This window comes from Paracoccidioides lutzii (assembly GCF_000150705.2).
Source record: "Paracoccidioides lutzii Pb01 unplaced genomic scaffold supercont2.28, whole genome shotgun sequence".
Taxonomy (NCBI): domain Eukaryota; kingdom Fungi; phylum Ascomycota; class Eurotiomycetes; order Onygenales; family Ajellomycetaceae; genus Paracoccidioides; species Paracoccidioides lutzii.
The window spans coordinates 235,481-256,627 of record NW_015440974.1 but is presented as its reverse complement, the minus strand read 5'-3'; the positions used below and the strand labels follow the sequence as shown (position 1 = coordinate 256,627).

General features: G+C 45.9%; 7 protein-coding genes across 7 annotated transcripts; 3 read left to right on the top strand and 4 right to left on the bottom strand.

The window, feature by feature from the left end:
* Window positions 1-647: 647 nt before the first annotated feature.
* Window positions 648-2,343, bottom strand: PAAG_07989 (hypothetical protein; the record flags this gene model as incomplete). Its single annotated transcript, XM_002790057.2, has 4 exons — window positions 648-1,360; window positions 1,436-1,949; window positions 2,028-2,055; window positions 2,144-2,343. The coding sequence occupies 4 exons, from the start codon at window positions 2,341-2,343 to the stop codon at window positions 648-650; spliced, it is 1,455 nt and encodes a 484-aa protein (XP_002790103.1).
* Window positions 2,344-4,100: 1,757 nt separating this feature from the next.
* Window positions 4,101-4,991, bottom strand: PAAG_07988 (hypothetical protein; the record flags this gene model as incomplete). The annotated part of the gene is made up of 5 exons (XM_015846392.1): window positions 4,101-4,127; window positions 4,207-4,288; window positions 4,517-4,670; window positions 4,778-4,847; window positions 4,908-4,991. The coding sequence occupies 5 exons, from the start codon at window positions 4,989-4,991 to the stop codon at window positions 4,101-4,103; spliced, it is 417 nt and encodes a 138-aa protein (XP_015700827.1).
* Window positions 4,992-5,319: 328 nt separating this feature from the next.
* PAAG_07987 (vacuolar transporter chaperone 3) lies at window positions 5,320-7,830 on the top strand (the record flags this gene model as incomplete). Its single annotated transcript, XM_002790055.2, has 2 exons — window positions 5,320-7,611; window positions 7,690-7,830. 2 exons carry the CDS (start codon window positions 5,320-5,322, stop codon window positions 7,828-7,830), a joined length of 2,433 nt encoding a protein of 810 aa, XP_002790101.1.
* Window positions 7,831-9,250: 1,420 nt separating this feature from the next.
* On the bottom strand, window positions 9,251-11,783 carry PAAG_07986 (6-phosphofructo-2-kinase; the record flags this gene model as incomplete). Its single annotated transcript, XM_002790054.1, has 3 exons — window positions 9,251-9,352; window positions 9,469-11,221; window positions 11,491-11,783. 3 exons carry the CDS (start codon window positions 11,781-11,783, stop codon window positions 9,251-9,253), a joined length of 2,148 nt encoding a protein of 715 aa, XP_002790100.1.
* A 1,752-nt stretch (window positions 11,784-13,535) lies between these two features.
* Window positions 13,536-14,059, bottom strand: PAAG_07985 (hypothetical protein; the record flags this gene model as incomplete). The annotated part of the gene is made up of 2 exons (XM_002790053.2): window positions 13,536-13,937; window positions 14,051-14,059. The coding sequence occupies 2 exons, from the start codon at window positions 14,057-14,059 to the stop codon at window positions 13,536-13,538; spliced, it is 411 nt and encodes a 136-aa protein (XP_002790099.2).
* An 830-nt stretch (window positions 14,060-14,889) lies between these two features.
* On the top strand, window positions 14,890-17,016 carry PAAG_07984 (cytochrome b2; the record flags this gene model as incomplete). Its single annotated transcript, XM_015846391.1, has 6 exons — window positions 14,890-14,920; window positions 14,983-15,041; window positions 15,173-16,421; window positions 16,540-16,613; window positions 16,699-16,767; window positions 16,978-17,016. The coding sequence occupies 6 exons, from the start codon at window positions 14,890-14,892 to the stop codon at window positions 17,014-17,016; spliced, it is 1,521 nt and encodes a 506-aa protein (XP_015700826.1).
* A 1,673-nt stretch (window positions 17,017-18,689) lies between these two features.
* Window positions 18,690-19,016, top strand: PAAG_12481 (hypothetical protein; the record flags this gene model as incomplete). The annotated part of the gene is made up of 1 exon (XM_015847961.1): window positions 18,690-19,016. The coding sequence occupies one exon, from the start codon at window positions 18,690-18,692 to the stop codon at window positions 19,014-19,016; it is 327 nt and encodes a 108-aa protein (XP_015702428.1).
* Between the last annotated feature and the right edge of the window lie 2,131 nt (window positions 19,017-21,147).

The window sequence follows — 21,147 nt, the reverse complement described above, 5'->3', positions numbered from 1 at the left end:
CGAAACGCTGGAAAAAGGGATCTCTTTTTTTTTTTTAACGTCGGTATTGAATTAGAACGTAGAAGGAAGAGTGTGTATAGAAGATTTTTTGAACACGAAAAAGCAAGAAAGAAAAATGGGCAAAATGCGCGCTTGAAAAACACAAGATAGAATTCAGAGGAACAAATCAGAGCGCCTATTTCTTTTTTGAAATTTTAAAAGAATCTCTCCACTGATGAAATCAAGGAGCCAATGCTATCGAAGAGAATTATTGGTAAGAGGCATTGAGGGTTTGGAAAGGTTTTGTTTTTTTTCTTTGATTTATTATTCATCTTCCAGTTTCGATTCGTTGACTTCGTGAATAGTCTTATTATTGAAAACGTTGTGTTCGCCACTGGCGACGAGGAGGGTGAGAGCAAGGGATGGAGAATGAATGACAAAGGCAAAGAGTGAGATGGATATGAGAAAAAAGGGATGCCCGTCCAGGAATCAAAAAATGGTTATACGGTAGAAATTGAAGCGCAATGCATGTTTTGATATGATGTCAAAGCAAATAGAGAGCATTGGAGGTGAAAGATCGAGTCACAGATAGACCGTATGCGACTTTTGTTCGTTACCCTAGCCTAGGGATCAGAAGCTTCCTAACACGACTGCTTAAGCAGGGATGCTTATGCCATGCGCTCCGCAGCATGGGGTGCCGGTTGAGTTTGGCCGTTGTTACTATACCCGCCACGACCACGACCACGGTATTCTCCACCACGACCACGACCGCGGCCACGATATTCGCCCCGGTCACCACGGAAACCTCCACGTCCACGGAATCCCTCACCACGAGGTCCACGACCGCGGAAACCTCTGCCGCGTCCGCTGTTTTGCCGGGTATGGTGGCTAACAACTGGCTTGAAACCGTCATTTGGTTCTGGAGTTGTTCCATCTACGGAGGCTACGGCCGGAATATCCTCCGCCCAGCTACCAGAGGTTGGTGGTAGTGCATTTTGCGTCGTGGTGCCTTCCACGTCAGCCTTCTGGACTTCGACCCAACCCTCAGCAGCGGTAGAGGCAGACAAGTTTGATCCTTGGTTATCCCATCTCATTTGAGCTACGGCGTTTGCGGAGTCGCTACCAACGATAGATTGCATAGGAACAGACGAGATTTCTTGGTGTTGAGGGTTTCCGGAGGCTGAGAAGCCATTGGTGGTTGGGTGTTGTGGGGCGGACAAGGAAGGATTATGTAGTTCGGTCAAACCAGCGTTGACCAAGGTAGGGTCGCTGGAAAAATTGGCCTCAGCGTTAGATGCTGACTCAGTTGCCGGGGCTTCCTCAGTCCATGCGTCAACAGCAGGGGGAACATAGTCAAGAGATGCTTGCTTAACCCTCGAGTCTGTTGTCTCATAGCATTAGCTCCGTAATATATGTAAAAATCAAACATGAATCGCCAATTGGAAGTGGTCCTTACAAGGAACATCAAGTGGCTCAGCATCAACACTTGGAACAGTGTCTTCCGCGCCATCAATCAGTTTAACCATAGCATTGACAGCTTCCTCAGTTCCTCCATAAACCTGGAACAGCGCACCTTCAAAGGCACGGCTGTCGCTGGAAGTCTCATCGCCAGAGCGTCTCATAGCAGCCGCAGCGCGTAAAAAGCGGCTGAGCACCAGCAATCTTTCTCTGAATTCCTTCTCAGCGGATGCCAATGTTTCTGCCACGACTTTATCTTTGAGAGCATCCAGATCACCCTTGTGAGCCTTTTCTAGGTCTGCTTTCTGGTTAACGAGGCGGTCTTCATAGTATTGTCCATATATTTTGTACTGATTTATCTGTTCCTCAATCTGGGACACGGCTGCTTGAAGGCCAGGTTTCTTTAAAATCTGGGCCTTTTGGTCTGCATTGATCTTCTTGTCAGCAACCAAGTCATCAAGGGATTTGCTTGGGTTTTCAGCAACAATTGCATCAACTTTGGAGGTAGCATTCTAGAGAAACATGTCAGTGAATAAACAGTAAACAAAACATATCAATCAGCAGCAAAAGATATTCATTGAATCACATACAAGTTTTTTAACAGCATTCCGGAGGCTCCTACGAAATTAAGAGAATGTCAGTTTTGCATTAGAAGAAAATAAAAAAGTTTTCTTTCACAAAGCCCTATCAATGAATGTAAACGTACTTGTACAGCTCTTTCAGAAAGGCAGGCTCATGGGTACCACCAGTCACGACATTTGTTGCTGTTTCCGCAGCGGCGGTTCCTGGATTTGAGGTATCTGCAACAGCAGCGGAGGCGCTGGAAGAGCTCTCGCCTTTGCTACGCTTCTTCTTGGCTGACTTGGACTCCGATTGGGGAGAATTGTTGGAAACAGGAGCAGACATGGCTGGAGGGTAACGTGGAGTCGTGTGACTGGGAACGCTAGGAGGGATTCCACCGGTTTAGATGAGTAGTAGAACAGAAAATCGCGGGGGACGCGTTGAAGTGTATTTAGAGTGTAGCAGTGGCTAACTAAACAGGAGTAAATAGCAGGCAGAGGGCTTGAGGATTGTTGTAATCGTTGTGGCTGTTGTTGTGTTGAAGGAGGAGAAGTAGAAGTAGAAGTAAAAGAAGACGTGAGAGGTTGTTGAGGTTTGCGGAGAGAGCTTTTAGTCACAAAGAGAAGGCGGCAGAATCTGCTCGACGGTCAGGCCGGGGTTGTCCCAACATCGGATCTGGCTTGAGAGGATCTGATCAACTGGGGAACATTTAACAGAACCCCAGAATGCAATGCAATCCTGCTTTTCTTCTAATGGATCGCGGAGATTGAATTTAATTAATTAATGTAAGCAAACTACTGGAACACTATTTCATTTCAATCTGAATCTATCAAATCTTCAATATGCTCATCAAATCAAAAGAATCAAGCTTTCAACCAGAAAAGAAGCCCAGTTTTAGTCATTAGAGCGTATGAAAATAAGCAATTTTCAAGCATGCAAGAGACTGTCAAGGAGTATGATGTCACTCTCTCGAACCTATTCTATCAATTATCAAGGTAATCAAAAGCTGATTTTTAACAAAGAAGAACTTCTAGTTAGTTTATTTAAAAAAAAATATATATATTTATAAGCTCTTGCCAAGAGTTAATTGAATCTCGTCAAAAGTGCTGTCAAGCTGAGCGCTGCTTTACTTGAGCTCTCGTCTGTTATAACATCTCAAGCTTAGAATTAATCAGAGCTTTAAGATTAGAAGTTTTCATCTTAGAAACATTTGAATGATAGGCTTTAGTTGCTAGTCATTAGCTCTAATCATGCACTTTGTACCTGAGGCTATAAGTATTAAGATAAGGTTTAACTATTATCAAATTTAAACATATACTCTGTCAAGTTTATTTTTTTCTCTATGAAATATTAATTGAATAATATTTGAGAGTATATATTTTTGTATCATGTGACACCCCTATCAAAACTTGATTAGAGCATTTAAAGCAACTATAATATAAAAAATTAATCTTGTTATGTTATAGTATCTATATAATATTTTATAATTAGTTTAATATTTTTGATAACTTTTTATTAACTATTAATCCTATTATATTTTATAGATTAATTTATATATGTTTTTATTAAATTATATTTAAAATATTAATTAAAAATTTAAAATTTTTTTAATTTAATAAATATTAATTTATAATTAAAATAAAGATTAAAAATATAAATATATTAAACTTAGTTACTGATATAAAATAATAATTATATTTAATTAAATAATTTTATTAATAATTAATAATTTTAATAAATTAAAATTAAAAATATTATATATAATTTAAAATAAATTATATATTAAATATAAAATATAATTGACTTTAATTTAAATTATAAAAAATATTAAATATATATAATAAATATATCAATAATAGCAGATATTTCAAAAGAACTAGAATGTAATAATAATATGTGAAATTATCTCCAACAAACTTGTATGGAAAAGGTAACACTCTGAAGATAGAGGAGACTTAATCAACATTCCATTCAGGGTATCATATATAAGGGTGCCAGCTAGCCGATTAGCAAGAATTGGAACGCCAGGAACGCATTAGCTCATGCAGTTCTCTATAATCCAATCCACTCAAGAGATGACAAAGAGAGAAACTTTAAAATTTCTATCCTTTGAATTTCCGTAATGTGCCCTAAAGGAAGAGAAAGAGTAGAATCCAGGATATCGAGGTCAGCCAGTGCATTGCAAATATAGATGGGGAGCACACCCACCTCAGTCACTTTGCGGATGTTTCTAGCGGAGATAGCTTTCTCCCCACTTCTCCTCGAACGAATAAAAGCCTCGCGCATCAGTCTGAAAAATCAATTATGTAAGTACGCAAATGCTCGGCGGGTTGAAACGGACACCCCAGCACAACTTCGACTTCTAGTAAAGGTTAAAAACAACTAACTCTTCCATAAAGAGTATATAGTCTAGGAATATCTGCAGAATTCAACGAGGGAATTAGAAACCTGATTCAAGAGAGTACCGGAATATAACTATCTCTCTATACAACATCTTATGCGCAGTAATGGTTCGAACTCACCAAGACATCCGCGTTTTTGGATATATTTCGCTTGGTATGGGCTTTCACGATGCGCTTCACTGTTGCGCGAGGATAGATCTTGGGAGCAACCACCATGGTTAATTTGCAGATACGAACAGAGTGACAACAACGGATTCCTCTTTGCTTCGGCTGAAAATGGCACCGTCAGAATTGGAATACTGAGAAGCGACTTCGTCCCTCTTATACACGCAACTGTGTGTCTCGACAGCAGATGATGGTTTTGAGTTAAAACATACCTGCTGGCATCGATGGTTGGTTTGTTTTCACACGAGCCTCCTGCTTGGCTCTAACCAAATGGACGCCAAGCTATTTCACGTGATACAGCGTCAGCGGTTGCGTCATAGCGGAGTATATATAGTCCGATACTTGTTCACTTGAAACCCCGATTCGGAATAATATATCGGAATGGGGCGATACAAGCTTCTGATTGGCTGTATGATTCCCCGCCATCGCCAATTACCAAATCAGGAAATCAACGAAGCTTCATCTTCCATCTTCATCTACGAATTGGCAGCGAACAACGACACTCTGCAACTGTCTTTGGGCTCAAGAAGCTGTATCTGGGATTGGATGAAGCCTCAACTGGTGTGCTTCTTCTCTGTCTACTCTATTCGGTCTCGGAAAAAGCAGATCAATTCAAGTTGCATGAGATCGAGCTTGTCTCTCTGGGCACAACTTCCTCACCGTATCGTTAACTTCACACCTCGTCAAATCCCTGGGTAATCGATCTGTTTATACAGCTGCAATCCTGAAGATATTTTCCTCTATTGCGGCTGCCATGCGTTTCGGTCATACCCTGGAAAAGTCTATATACCCGCCTTGGAAGAACCACTACATCGACTACAACAAACTAAAACGACTGCTTCGCGAACATGAAACTAAAGGCAGCTCACAGGATGGAAGCGACGATGAGACTCCGGAATGGACTGAGCAGGATGAAGAAAACTTTGTGCAGGAGCTGATTAACGTTCAGCTCGACAAAGTCAATGCATTTCAGGTTAACACCTACAAACAACTGCGGGATCGAACCTCGCAGTGCGAGGCAAAACTGGAGCCTTTGGTTACAAAGGAAGATGGAACCCAGGTGGAAGATGCGGACAGGAGAAAGGAGATTGCTCGGAGTGCCATGAAGGATCTTGATTCTATTACCAAGGAGGTCAGTGAGCTGGAGAAGTTCAGTCGTATCAATTTCACGGGCTTCCTTAAGGCGGCGAAAAAACATGACCGGAAACGAGGTACCCTCTACAAGGTAAAACCGTTACTTCAAGTGCGCTTGTCCCATCTGCCATTCAACTCAGAAGACTATTCCCCACTTCTCTACCGCCTTTCGACCATGTATTCTTTCATCCGTCAGGATCTCGGCCAGCGACCCTCCGAACAATCTGCTGAAGGGGGTCCCGCTGTAGATACACACTTGGGGCAGGATGCGTATACCTCTCATAAGTTCTGGGTACATATGGATAATGTTTTGGAAGTGAAAACATATATTCTGCGCCGTCTACCTGTTTTGGTTTACAACCCCAATGTTTCTTCCAAAGAATTCCATATGGCACCGAAGGATCCCACAATTACCTCCCTCTACTTTGATGGCCCTAAGTTTGAGTTGTATAACCAAAAAGTCGCTAAGACTCCAGGAGCTAGCTCTTTGCGCCTTCGTTGGACTGGTCAGTTGAATGATCAGCCAGAGATTTACTTGGAGAAAAAAGCGATGGTGGATGGCGATAGCAGTAACGAAATTAGAGTCCGAATCAAGGAGAAACATATTAAACCGTTCCTAATGGGAGAGTACAAAATGGAAAAAACGATTCAGAGGATGGAGACCAGGGATGGCGGGGATTCGGAAAGCGCTGAAACTTTGAAAAAGAACGTTGAGGAAATCCAGTCATTTATTAAGGAGAAACAGTTGGAGCCCGTTCTGAGGGCTACTTATACTCGAACCGCGTTCCAGATTCCGGGCGATAATAGCCTTAGGATATCTCTTGACACCGACCTGGCCTTAATCAGAGAAGATTCACTTGATCAGGAACGACCATGCCGCGATCCCGATAATTGGCATCGCACAGATATTGACAGCAGAGAAATGGAGTTTCCTTTCTCAGAAATCAAACCTTTCGAAATCCGTCGATTTCCCTACGCTCTGCTAGAAATCAAAGTCCGTGGAGGCAACCTACGGAGAACAAATAAAGAATGGCTACTCGATTTAATGTCATCCCACCTAGTTAAAGATGCCCCCCGATTCTCCAAATTTGTCCATGGTGTGGCAGAACTCTTCGAAGACTACGTAAACAGCTTTCCATTCTGGCTCAGTGAGCTGGATACAGACATCCGTCGGGACCCAGAAATCGCATTCCAGGAGGAACGGGAGAAGATGGCAAAACAAGCCGAAGATGAACTTGCAGTGGGAAGCTTTCTAGGGAGCCGACAAAGCCCCGCAACCCGCCCCATGATTGGATCACCCATCCACAAGGACCTTTCCGTTGGGTCTCCAGTGGCAGTTGCAGCAGTAGCAGAAAGTTCAAAGGCAGCGAGGGGCCCAGCAGCAGACACGAGGCCCCTCGCCTCAGAATCCCTCCCAATCCCCATCCCAGAACCAGGAAAGGTCCCCTCCACATCCCACCTGCCACCCTCACGCCCATCTGGTCTCCTCTCCTTCTTCCCACGAAGAATGTCCCGCTACGCTGCAGCGCACAGAGCGCCCTCATCCCCTTTACCCCCCGGTATCCGCGAACCGGGGACCTGGATAAAGGATTCCGGCCCGGTCCGCGTCGAGGGCAAAGTCTGGCTCGCCAACCAGCGCACCTTCATGAAATGGCAGCATATCTGCGTCCTGCTCGCCTCGCTCTCTGTAGGGCTCTATAATGCTGCAGACGCCAATAATAACATCGCGCGCGCGCTGGCGATCGTGTATACGTGCTTTGCGGTCTTTGCGGGCGGGTGGGGGTGGTGGATGTACGTGCAGCGGGCGCGGTGGATTCGGGAGCGCAGCGGGCGTGATTTCGATAATGTGGCTGGGCCGATGGTAGTTTGTTTGGGACTTGCGGTGGCGCTTGTGTTGAATTTTTGGTTTAAGGTATTTATTTTATCCCCGCACGTTGTTTTCATTTTTATTCCATTGTGTCCGTATGACTAATTATTCGAATCAACGCAGTTTACCGCGACGGTATGGAAAGCTGATAAACCTGGTTCCTCCCCAAGTCCTATACCTGCAGCAAATGTTACCACGCACGATGCAGAAGGTGCGTGGATGCTGGTCAAACAAGCTGCCGCTGCTGGTCGAGGAGAGATGTAAATACGAACTTCCACCTTTGACATAAAACAACACGGCCGGAGTGAATGAACCACACGTGGGACGTGGAATATGTATCCATTATCTTTTGTATATGTAAATGAGCAATTCTAACGCTAGCCAGTGTTCAGTCAAGTTAGCTGGTGAATTCAATCAAGGAGGAAACAAAAGCAGAGTACAGTAACAACTTAGCGTTTTAATACAATATCTTCAAAATGAACATAAATGAAGAAGAAATGGAATAGCAATCTTGAGAGAATCAATCAATCAAAAATTACTGAAGAATAACATATACCCACATATACATGCACATACACAAATACACTTTGACTGATATAACTGCACCCAGTATGACCATTCTAGAATGAAACATAAATAAAGTAGCACAATGAGAGGGAGAAGAGAAACAGAACACACCTACACTGAAGACACGCATATGTGAGAGAACGTAAGAAAACTCCAACATCTTATTTTATACCCACACCCAACCCAACCAGCCCCATCTTAAAAAGGCTCGTAAAGCAGAAAGCGGGGAACAAACAAGTAAAAACATAAAAAGCAAACCTCCCATGTGCTTCGGGAACGAAACCAAATGCATCGTAGTAGAGACATAAATGCAAATACACGAAACGCGCCATACCAGTCACAAAAGAAGTGCCTAACCTAACCCCACCATTCTTGGGAAAACAGAAGGAAAAAAAGGTCAAAAGGAATGAGAAAGAAACGCCACGCCAAAGATCCCATACCATAAGAAAAATACATGAGAGTGGGTAGAAATTCAGAGACAATAGGAAAAGAAAGTCACGGCCATGGGCACTCTTGATAAAAAAAAAAAAAACGAATACTCCCATGTCCGTAGTTTTCTGCATCACAAGCCAACAGCAATCACGTTGGCTGGTACGAAGGGGTGTAGAGTACAAAGAGGAACAGACAGAGAAGTGAGAAGGGTACGTTAGAATAAGTTGGTTTAGGCGAGATTAGTCGATTTCTCGCAATTTCAACAAATGGATAAGCAACAACAACAACAACAAAAAAAAAAAAAAAAAAAAAAAAAAAAAAAAAAACAACGCTTGTTGTCTTTTGCGTTTTATCTGTGGTGTCAATTTCGTATTTCTTGCATCCCCTCTTATCTAGGAGGAATGATGGATCCGGAAATTCGAAGGGAAGTCATGATAGAAAGCATGCGTATGCGTGGCGCATTGAAATAAATGCCAATCGTTTCGTGCAAGTGAGCAGAGTAGAAAACCTTGTATGTCGAACGTGATAATTCTTGAAGAATTCCGAATGAAAATTGACGGAGGAGTGTGAGTTTATTCTCTGAATTTGTCAAATTTGTTGAACTTGGCCGTAATTAGATGCAATTCTGCGTGTTTCCCGCCGTTTGATGGTTGATATCTTTCGTAAGAAGCGGGTCGTGACGTTGTTAAAAGTAAGTCACCTGCCGCAGCTCATAGTCGGGAACGTAGTCGAACCAGTCTTTTCCCGGATTATATCTATATGCTTTGAACTCCACGCCGTAGGGTTTCTAAAAAGATCAATTAACACATGAAATAAGATAAAAAGCAAAAGAAAATCGAACAAAGCCCTCGAAAGGACTATACGTAAGTTCGTTTCGTTGTTCCGGAAAAGACAAAAACATACCGGCTCAAGCATATACAATACACCAAGCGGAACATCCAAATCCGCAAGTTGCTCCCTCTTCAACCCACGAAAATACGCCAGCAGCACTCGTGCCACAGACCGATGCGCAACTAGCAGCACACTATCCGTCATCCGCTCAACCTCCACAATCACCGCCTTTAATCGGTTAATGACATCCAGATACCCCTCCCCACCGGGTCCAGGGTAACGGTAGTGCAACTTCTCCCGCTTGCGATTGGCATATTCCTCCGGATACTGCTTGCGGATTTCCTCATACGTCATCCCTTCCATCTTTCCCGCGTTCAGCTCATCGAGCATGCGCATCTGTTTCACATCATATTCCTCGTCATCGAAGTATTGTACCGTCTGAATCGAGCGGATGAGCATGGATGACCAGACACAGAAGTTGCGCTGGCGCTCCGCGTTCTGGCCTGCGTATTGCGGATTGGGTGGAGTACTGTCACCAGGGCGTGGGGGGAAGTGAGTCGATAGGGCTTTGGTCTTCTGGTAATCTTCCCAGACCTTGCGCTGGTGGCCGATAAATCTTGTCAGAGCCTTTGAGAAAGCAATACCGTTCTTACTGAGGGATGAGTCTCCTCCTATCCTGCCAGCGACGTTGTCCAGACTTTCACCGTGGCGGCAGATCCAGATTTGGCGGGGGGAGAGGTTGAAGTTGACGAGATAATACATGACTTGGGATGAAAGGAAGCCGTTAACTTGGTGGGCAATAAGTTTACGGCTAACATCTATCATCTGTAAATAAGGCATGTTGTGCTTCTCCTCATAGTCTCCAAGAGATACGTATGATTTCTCATACAAGGAAACACGTTTCTTGAAGTCTTCCAGGGCAATGGTGGGGTCTTGATCCTTGTAATCGGGACCCGAAAGCTTGAGGCGCATATTCGATTCTAGAAGCTCCTTGTCGAGACATTGGCTTTCAAGGAACAGCACGTTGAGTTCTGGTCCAGCACGTTTCCTAATATGGTCCATGATGGCCTTGCGACGTTTCAGGGTACTGTTCGTCGCATCTAGGATTCCTATACTTCCCCCCTGCTCAAGGATGTAATCCAAAAGCTCATCCAGAGTCTCTAGGGCAACCTTCTCTCTCAGTCGAACCGCCTGCTCGTTTTCGGGATCGAAAAATTGAGCCGATTGGTCAATCGACCCAGCTCTTCTAGAATTTAGAGCTCCCTTTTCTGATGACAGGGAACTTGGGGTGAGAAATTGCACGTCGCTCATGGGGCTAGGGTCACGGTGGGTATCCTGTGCTTCTTCCGTCACGACAGCTTCTCCATTCACAAGAATAGCGGCGGGAGGCAACATCTCATGTTCGGTATCTAATTTATTCGAGGCACCACCATTCATGTTCATTTCGCGCACGGAGTCTCTCAATTCTTCCTCGATAACCGAATCCTTTTCCTCAGAGGGGGGAGGATTCGCAGCAGCAACACGTCGACGCTCGCCCACGTTAAAGATTTTGGTATCATGTTGCATCCAATTGAGGTACCGGCCCAGTTTCTTGGTTATGTAGCTTTTGCCACGTGCGGGCAAGCCCACCATAACAATGACCAACTTAGAGCCGACATCTCGTTGCGCAATACGGCCATCGGGGGAGACTTTCGACCTGGTTAAGCCCGGGATGTCCAGGGTGGTTGCACGATGTTTTCCTGGAGTGGAAGCACCGGAGGATTGGGAGCGAGCACCACTAAATTTAAGCACAGCAGCGATCAAAGCCGCCGGGACACACAGTAAGCTTGTGGTTAACATCCAATTATATGCAAGGGTTAGCAGAGGGGCAGTGGGGACTCGGGAACCCCCGAGGTCAGGTTGTGAATATGTGGCTAGATAAAGGGAATAGCCGTAGGACCGGGAGCTAGAGGGGGGAAATAGTTGCTTTCCACCCCTCAAAAGGGCCCCGCAGAGCCTACCAAGGCAAAGGCTATATACAACTAGCCAGGCACCTTCACCCAGCTTCCAACGCTTGGACAAAAAGGAACAGGAAAAGAAAGCAACTGAACTGACATTAGCGGGGATGGCGGTGCGGTTGAAACCGGAGTATCTGTCAGGGCAACCCCTACACCGTCTCGGCACACGAGTGCGTGGGTCGCCCCAAGGCTGCGAGGGGCAGCATGATGATGATGATGGTGGTGGTGGTGGTGATTGTGGTGATGCTCGGGAGCAAGGGCCCTCCCCACCACAGTTTTGTACGGACCTAGCATCACACTGGGATCGGGGAGACTGCTGGTATCGCTGTAGCTGGAGCTGAAGCTGGGAGGCCCAGGGACAGCAGCAGAAAGGTGATCTTCCACGTCCATTGATGAGGTCTAGTCGCAGGTTGGAGCCGGGAGCCGCAGCCTCGGAGGGGAGGGACGCGAGGCTCGAGGCTGTTGGGGGGCAAAAAGGACAGAAGGCGCTGACTGGCCGGGCGGGGCAGACTTGGCCGTGACTCGGTGGGGGAAAAGCAGCAGCTGAAGCAGTCCGGTCCTGGGGGAGTTTGAAGCACTGCGTAGCAAGTAACTGTTTAACATGAATATCTGTGTGCGTGCGTGCGAAAGGATGGACATATAATTAGGAAAAATTGATTGTAGAAACAAGGGAGGTAGATCGTAACTTTAACTAATTTCTGTGCCTGTGATGTAATAGATACGCCACTCCAGGCGTTTATTCCAGTCTTTTTAAGCTTCATTCCCAAAGTTACCAGGAAACAAACAGTGGAAAATATAAAATCAGCCAAACAAAAATTATTGTATGGGCAAGGAATCCATCTACTGTTTGAAATCTTGTTTTCATTACCACAGCATTCTGTCCAATAACATAGACACTGTTCGGTTTCAACAGACACAGTGAATCACTCTTTTCACACAGAACACAAGAAAGAAGCATTCATGGACAACATTTTTGCATCTAGATGTTTGACAGCAGAACTTTTGATTCTCTCAATGCTGTGCCATTCGGAAACACAACACCTTCCCCAATATCATGTTGCGGCAGCTCCGGCTCTCTTGCGGGGTATGCTGGTGTACCTTTCCATATCAAAACCAACGACAGAACAGACCGTCAAAACCCCCTCTCACCCATTTCCCTTCCAAAAAACCAACTGACCCATCCAAGATTCCACAAGATTCCACAAGATTTCCGTAAATATGTGAAATATCTGGATCTGGGCAGAAATCCAGATATTCACTTGGATCACATCTTGGTTATATAGATGCATGCACACGTGTGCTGGCGGTATGTCCGTAATACTCAGAGATCTAGCCGCGGGGCTTGTTGGGTTTTCCCCATCTGAAAACCAGTTGTCCTCCAATTTCCGTCCTGGAAAGACGCTGCAGATATCTCCCCCTCCATTTCCATATGAGATTCTGGGCCTAGAACCATTTTCGAACCAGGTTTTCCAATCCATGCTCTATAATAAATCACTATCTCTGCTGCAATCGTGTAAAAATTATCAGACCCAGCTCCACTCCCGCTTTAGAGACAACGAACCCATGACCACTACTGGATATAGTCTGGTAGTGCATTCAACGCCATGAGCTGAAGAAACCCAGAGAAATTAGCTGGACTTGGGTTTGAACTGGTCACCTCTCTGCTTCGATAGGTCAGGCGCTCTTGTCTAGGGTTAGGGCCTTGCAATGGCATATGAAGAGCATGCGACAGGAAATGTAGTCCGAAAACATACGTCGTTATATGCGTGGATCGTGATTCCCGAATGATGTTTACGGTGCTCTATGCACCTTGGCAAGTATGAGGCCCTAGCAAATTCCCCAATGCCCGGGTAGCTCCCGTCAGGGAGCGAATGCCAATTTCGGCAAATCCGTGGAACCATCCCAATAAGCAGCTAGTCGACGATGACCTGGAGGATGACCCCCAGAGAAAGTAAAACATCTCTCGACAAGATGCCAACTCTGTCCAACCTAGAAGCATCCGGACACCTTATATGTAGGACAGCGGTAGTAAGGCATATATAGAAACTCCCCAAGAAAGCTCATATACCTTCCCACCACCCGATTTCCAGTTTCCATTTCCCATACCATCTCCCATCACTAAACCAACCGCAACCGCCACCATCACATCTTCAACGTCAACGTCAACACCAACAAACACGCATATGCCGCAATACTCAACGCAGTCAACACAAGCACCACATTCCCACTCGTCCGAAACTTACGTCTCTGCAACCCATCCTCGCCCAGCTCGTTGAAAAACTGCCTATTACCCTGCTGGCGGCGGAACAGGCCTATCGTCAACACCCCCGCGCCGTACACGGCAAACAGCGCTCCGATGCTGTAGAACTCTGACGTGAAGATTTTGAGGATGATCAGGGCGAAGGAGAACTGGGAGAGGGAGGTGCGGATGTAGGCGCCTTCGAACGTGCGTTGGGCTGCGCGGACTTCAACGATTTCCTCCGGGGTGAGCACGACAGAGCGGGCACGGTGGAGGCGGAGGCGGTAGCGGTCCGCGGCGCGGCGCTGGAGTGGTGCAGATTGGTTAGTTATTGGAAGTGTTGGGAGGGGTTAACGGGGAGGGATGGTGTTGGGGAGGTTTGGTTGGTTGGTTGGTCGGTTACCGGATGAAAACGAACCTCGAACATAATGGATATTCTGGGGTGGGTACGTTGAGTGAGCTAAATTACCTGACAGCGGTCAGCTTTAGTCTGGGGTGAATGGCGTACGGATATCCTCACTCGACCTTCTAAGGACTCCTTCGCCAGCCGAAAGTGAATCTGGATACGAACAAGGAGCGAGTTAACCTGTTGGATGAGATCGCATCGTTTCGATTAGTCAGCGGCTCAGCGGAAAAAACTACAAGCGATGCAGAGAGCTCTGCATTTTGCAATATTCTACTCTCTGTATAGTTGCTTTTTACTTATTTTCGAGAACGGAAATCCTATTTCCAGCTGCTCAGCAGCTCTTCTTGTTTACTAGTTAGTTACCTTTCATTGTTATTTTCCAAGTTTGAAGATATTCTTTTAAACAAAGGGGAAATAGTTCTTCCCAGTTGGCAGTCGGCAGAGTCTCCTGGAGACATCATCGTTCCCTTCAGCTTAAAAGCTTTAACCAATTTCAGTTAAACTTAAGTAAGTTTGCCGCTAACCTCCAGCTATCCAACGCCCAAACTGCGGTTGATGGCGGCTGTGGGTTTGCCTAGAGTTTGGCGCTCCCCATCGCTGACGGCTACGTTCTGTCCACTTCTCGGAAACACTCATAACTCCACCCAGCAGATGCTCGCGGACAAGTGATATAAATTAATGTATTCGCTGGTCATAGCACCCATCTACACAATTTGTTATACCTCTTGTACAATAGAGATCTTTTTGAGTTGAATGCCTATACTCTGATATAGTTACCACTCATTTTTTCTGATATAAACCGCTCAAGGGCGTGATTGCAGGACTGTAAATATATAAAGACAAAAATCAGCATGGGTGGTAGGATTCTGAATGCTGCCGAAGGTAAGCAGAGTCCAATTACAGAGCAGTTAAATTATCTGAAGCAGAGGCTGATATCCCGTTAGTGGCCAAGCATAACACTAGAGACAGCTGCTGGGTTGTGCTCTACGGAAAAGTCTACGATGTTGGCATTCCTATATCACTTCCTTCATCTCCCATGTTTGCCATTAGGGCTTAGGAACTAGTGGGAGCATACACCTGCATTTACTGCATGCTAATAGGAACGGCATGACGTCCGGAAAATGTAATAAATAGGTTACGGACTTCCTCCCAAGTCATCCCGGTGGCGCCAACATCATCCTCCAGCTCGCCGGCAAAGATGCAACAGAGGAATTTGACCCCGTCCACCCCTCCGGCACGCTGGAAGACAATCTGAAACCAGAAGCGTGCCTGGGTCCTATCGACCCAAAGACATTACTGCCCAAGGCGGCCTCTTACAGCGCGGAATCCAATCACCAAACGGGTGCAGAGCAGGCATTCAATGAGACGCCTCCCATGTCCTCGCTCCTAAATATCGACGATATTGAAGCAGCAGCCACGCAAAAGCTTAGCAAGAAGGCATGGGGATACTACTACTCCGCCGCAGACGATCTCATGTCCAAATCACTAAATAACACCATATACCGCTCCATCCTCCTGCGACCCCGCGTCTTCATCGACTGCACCAACTGCGATCTCTCCACCAGCGTCCTAGGCTACAAACTCGGATTACCAATCTACGTCTCCCCAGCCGCCATGGCCCGCCTCGCACATCCCGCAGGCGAAGCCGGTATTGCAGCAGCCTGCTCCAAATTCAAGGCCATGCAACTAATCTCCAACAACGCCTCCATGACCCCTAAAGAAATCGTCGCCGACGCAGCACCAGACCAAGTCTTCGGCTGGCAATTGTATGTTCAAACAGACCGGAAAAAGAGCGAAGCAATGCTCGCCCGCATCAACAAGCTCAAATCTATTAAGTTCGTCTGTCTAACACTTGACGCCCCCGTGCCTGGAAAGCGCGAGCATGACGAGCGCACGCAGACAGTCACCCAGGCATCGTCAGTAACGGATATCGTCAAGGCGTCCGGTGGCACACCGCTCCCAAGCGCCAGCGGGATCGGCCAGCAGCTCTTCGCCGGCACGGACCCGTCATTGACCTGGTCGAAAACACTCCCCTGGCTCGCGCGCCATACGGATCTACCCATCGTGCTGAAAGGGGTGCAGACGCATGAGGATGCGTATATAGCCTCACTGCACGGACCGCAGGTCAAGGCGATTATATTGTCGAATCACGGGGGAAGGGCGATGGATACGGCGCCCCCTGCTGTGCATACGCTGATGGAGATTCGGAAATATTGTCCCGAGGTTTTTGACAGGGTAGAAGTGTGGGTTGATGGGGGAATTAAGAGGGGGACGGATGTGGTGAAGGCGTTGTGTCTTGGGGCTAGGTGTGTGGGTGTTGGTAGGGCGCCGTTGTTTGGGCTTGGGGCTGGTGGGGTGGAAGGGGTCGAGAGGGTGTTGGAGAGTATGTTTATATATCTTTCTTTTTGTTTTCTTCTTTCTCCATCTTCTTTCTTTCATTGAATGTCCCCCCCAGACGCCATAGAGAGTGATAACTGATAACTGCTAACACCTCCGCACAGTTCTCTCCTCCGAAACCAAAACGGCCATGCATCTCTTGGGCGTTGGAAGGGTTGAGGATCTAGGAATGCAACATGTAAGTCTCTTCATGACCCTTATATAAAAGGAGAACAAGGTTTCAATGCATCCGCCATCTAACTCACCATACGCCAACAACACAGATCAACGCCCGTGCAGTAGAACAACAGATATACGATGGTCCCGCGGGACTACATGTCTTAGGTCACTTTGTAAGACCCAAATTATAATTTCGATATTTGGTATGTTTTTAGACCAGCTGTTTTGGAAAGACATATATACAGATTTGAGACATCTTCGGGATTATGATACTACTTTACCTCAAATCTAGATCTATGCAGAGAATACAATACAAAAAGGCCTTCAGATCAACCGAATAATCTTTGAAACGAAGAAAATGTCGGTAACAATCTCGGGTATAGGTTGAAACAACAAAACCAGGGGAGGATATCTGCGTTTAACCAAGAAGACGTAGATCCTGCAATTGAAAATGACCTTGGAGAAAGGGCAGAAAATGGAAACAAATCGCGTTAAGAACACAGACGACAAGATATCTCTCAAAATCTTTGTTTTGAATGGCGTACAGCGACATAAGATATCTCATACGGGGACAAAAGGCATGCGCCCCTTAAAAAATGGGAGAAAGGGGAAAACAAAATGGAGGGGAGGAGGTAGGGGGGGAGGGTAGCTTTCAGAAGCAACCCATTTACTTCGTTCACGTCAAGTGAATCGGACTGGGGATTTTCGCTTCGGCGGCGTACTCTAACTCTACTCCCAGAGAGGCGTTTAGAAGGGAATTGGGGAGGTCTTAAAAAGCAAGAGGCCCAATACCTTGATCTCTAGAAGGGAACTCCCCGGGCAGGTATTTTGGGTCGTCCACCGCGACCACTCTAGAGGTTTCATTTGAGGTTAGCCTGATGGCACCCGATGGCACGATGAGAGGGTTTTTTATGCTATAGTAAAACCGAACACCCGCCTTCTCTTCAAGGTACCCGTCCAGCTGTTCGTCATCGTAGGTAGCTTATCTCAGCATCAGTGGAAAATTTTCGGTGACATTGAGTTAGTAGAATCCACGGCGCTTGGGTTTCTATAATGAATGCCAACAGCACGCAGAGGTGGAAGTTCTGACGAGATACGAAGGTGGTTGGATATAAGAGCTGGACGCCGTAAGCAGGTGTTGAACAGGGCTGCGACATCACTAATTAGAGAGTTAGGTACGGGAATTGAAATGGGGTTGGTTTGACGTCTTAATCGTGTTCTAGTTACTACAGGAAGGTTGTGCATAACATCTATCCCACCGTACCAGCCTACCAGGGTTTGCTTGGGTAAACCCCCCCCCCCCCCCCCCCCCCCCCCCCCCCCCAAGGCTGGGATATTTAATTCTGGACAAAACAATCCTGGACTGCTGCTAAAATAACTAATAGCCTTGGGTGGTTACTCCGAATCTAAAACGACGTGTCGACAGAATGTTAAAGAGCACAAACAGCATGCTACAGGCTACAGATAAACTCTTCCAGGTTATCTATCCATGTCAAGATGTCAAACAAAGTGTACTACATTCTTCTCTGCTTTCTCTGTTTACTCATGTAAACTTTTTGCTCCAGTGACAGCAATGCCAGGCTAATCGATACAAACATCAAGCTATTACCTGCGCTGCTGCCTTGTGCTGCCCATGCCACCCGATTTGACGGAACGGTTGGCTTAGTCCCTCCAACGTCTCGAAATATTTATTATTTAAATTCACAAAATCTCCAAGACTAACTCGGCATGTCTGCGTCATGTCCTTGCCTTTGTTAAACTTAAGTCGGTTTTTGAGAATGAACAACCCCGATTATAGCATGGCTCTGCCCAGGTGGAGATGTCTGGCTATCAAACAATATCTTATACTCGGAATTGGTCGCGCCTCGTCTCCAAATCATGACGCGGGAAGGACCCAGCACAAGTATCGCAGATTCCAGGGTCCTTACTCGAAGAGTCTGGTTTGGAAGAGGACGTTCCAAATGCCATTTCCAATGATGCAATACAGTTGACATTAGCAACAGACCAAAAAGCGGAAAAGGCTTTTGCATTGGAAAGGACGAAGAGAAATTGTGATATTTTTCTGTCAGACCCAGAACATACGACCCGCACCAGTATGCGGCATTGTTACCTTCAATTTGACAACCAGCATCGGTTAATTCTACGGGACGAATGCTGTGTTGGAACCATCGTTGGTTACAACGGGGCTAGAAGGGAGAAGCACCGCAACTTCACCAGGATACTTGATGAGGGCATAGAAATCTTAATCCGAGCGGATATAAAATCCTTGTTGAACTGGACCTCTACCTCGTATTCCAAATTTTCATCCCCAAGCGCGAGACAGGTTTCACCGAATACGCACGCTACCAACGTTGAACGATTTCGCGAGATGATGCCCGCGGAGGATGATGTGCCTAACAGTGGACTCAACGTCTACAGCTGACAATCGACAGAAGCCATCAGTGAGGTCCAAACATTCCAGGACCCAAACCTATCCTCCTCCGTCAAGGAAAACTCGGCAAGGGCTCCTTTGGAACCGTAATTCATTTCTGTGACGTTATCACCGGAATCAAAATATGCGCGCAAGAAGCTTTTCGCAGCTCATCCGTTCGATTTAAAATCGTGGAAGCTGGAGATCGACGTGATGGCGCGAATCAAGCATGTATGTACATGAAAATAATAATCTATAATAACCATCCATGCTAACCCACTCACCAGGAACATATCGTTCAGTTTATTTTTACGGGTGCAGACCATAATCCCTGTTGTATCTGAATATCTTCCTCATGGGAATCTTGAACAGAACGAAGCGTTGATCTTTTTTTTTTTTTTTTTCCACATACAACGAGACGTTGATAATTCTTCAGCAAGGTCTAGAAGCAGTAGGCTATCTCCATGGACAATACCCTCCAATTATGCATCGGGATTTGAAACCAACATTCTTGTCAAAACCTGTGACCCTCTCCATATTAAGTTTGGAGATTTTGGTTTTATTGAAGTGGGTACGTTATTGGAGACTTCTGTAGTTGGAGCACTACTACTCTCATGAAATTGCGGCCACTCTGGAACTCTCCACGGACAAAAAGACCACAAAAGCGGTAGACATCTGGTCACTCGGGGTCGTTATACTCAGGTACGCATACAAACTTTCTATACCACGAGGAATATACGCCATATGAGAATACAATGGTGTGATATGAGGGTCGATAAAGCCAGAAACACGCGTCGGATGACCTAGGTCACATTTTATCGACCGCAATGCTTTTCATAAAACCAGCATCTCGATATTCAGCACGTGTTTGTTTGGCTGAAGTCGAGGAGCTTACGTCTTCTCAAGAGGGTAGTCAAATTCCGACTCAAACTCCCAGTACGCCAAAACCTGCTTTAGAGAGGCAACAAGCCTAGTCGAAGGGTGTGAATGCAAGCAATGCTCGAGTGAGCTATATAACCATAAGGGCGAATAAATAAAGCTAACATATACTACTTTGATAGATTATTTCTTTTGAAATTCAAGAATATATAAGTCAAACTTCGCAAGTTCAGAATCGCGAAAGAGGCCAACGCAGTCATCAACATCCTCGGTATCAACCTCCATGCCACCAAGAAACCCGTAAAGGAAATACTCGTCGCCGGCTTAAACAAGATGAGTCCGAATACGCCATATTTCACTCAAACTGGCTGTAGGATTCGAAAGTGGTTGGATCCAATGTGTCGCTGCACTGGGGCGGAGGAACCCAAGCCCCAGGGACAATGACAACAGTTGGGGCCCTGACAAGATAACGCCCATCGAGGAGAGAACGAGCTCCTCAAAGCAGGCCGGAAAATATGATGGAACAGAAGAACAACAATTCTCAAGTCCTGGTCCCTGAGGCCTCCTTTGACGAAAAGTGAACAGGAGTTTGCTTGTCAACTTCTGTTTGGCGACGAGATATCCGATCAAGTTCGCAGTTTTTCTGCATTTTCCTTGTTTTCTCCTTTCTGGTTTTTCTCTTTGTGTTTTCTGTTTTTACCTCTCCTGGAGAATACATCTTAGTATCCCAGCTGGCAAGGGAGTACTGTACTGATATTTCCCACTCCACTCCTTGCGGATGAGTTATGTCAAATCTGTTTAGATGGGTTAAATAATTTTTTTTTTTTTTCCACGGTCCGCTGCTGATCTAATGCCGTAACAATCCACCGGGAAAAACAGTATATTTCTAGCGATATAGTTAAATGTAGCAGCCATTGTGATTCAATTTATTTTACTCGTATGCCATGAATTTATTTCATCACAATAAAAGCCAAAGGAAGATTCTCCCCTTTAATTTTTGTTGTTGTCGCCTGTCCCTGCTCCTGTCCCAAAAAGGAAATATTCCCCGCCAACCCCCTCCTCCTCCTCCTCCTCCTCCTCCTCATCCTCCTCTTGCTCTACGCCCCTCTACTCCCCACGACACCAACATCACCGACCGAAGACAGCCTCTGCATCTCTCCACATCCAACATCTTTCTTTCGCCAACCCTCGCCATCTCTCAATCTCTGCCAATGCCTCTGGTTGGCACTGATACCTCTAGATAGCACGTCTTCCATGCAGTACT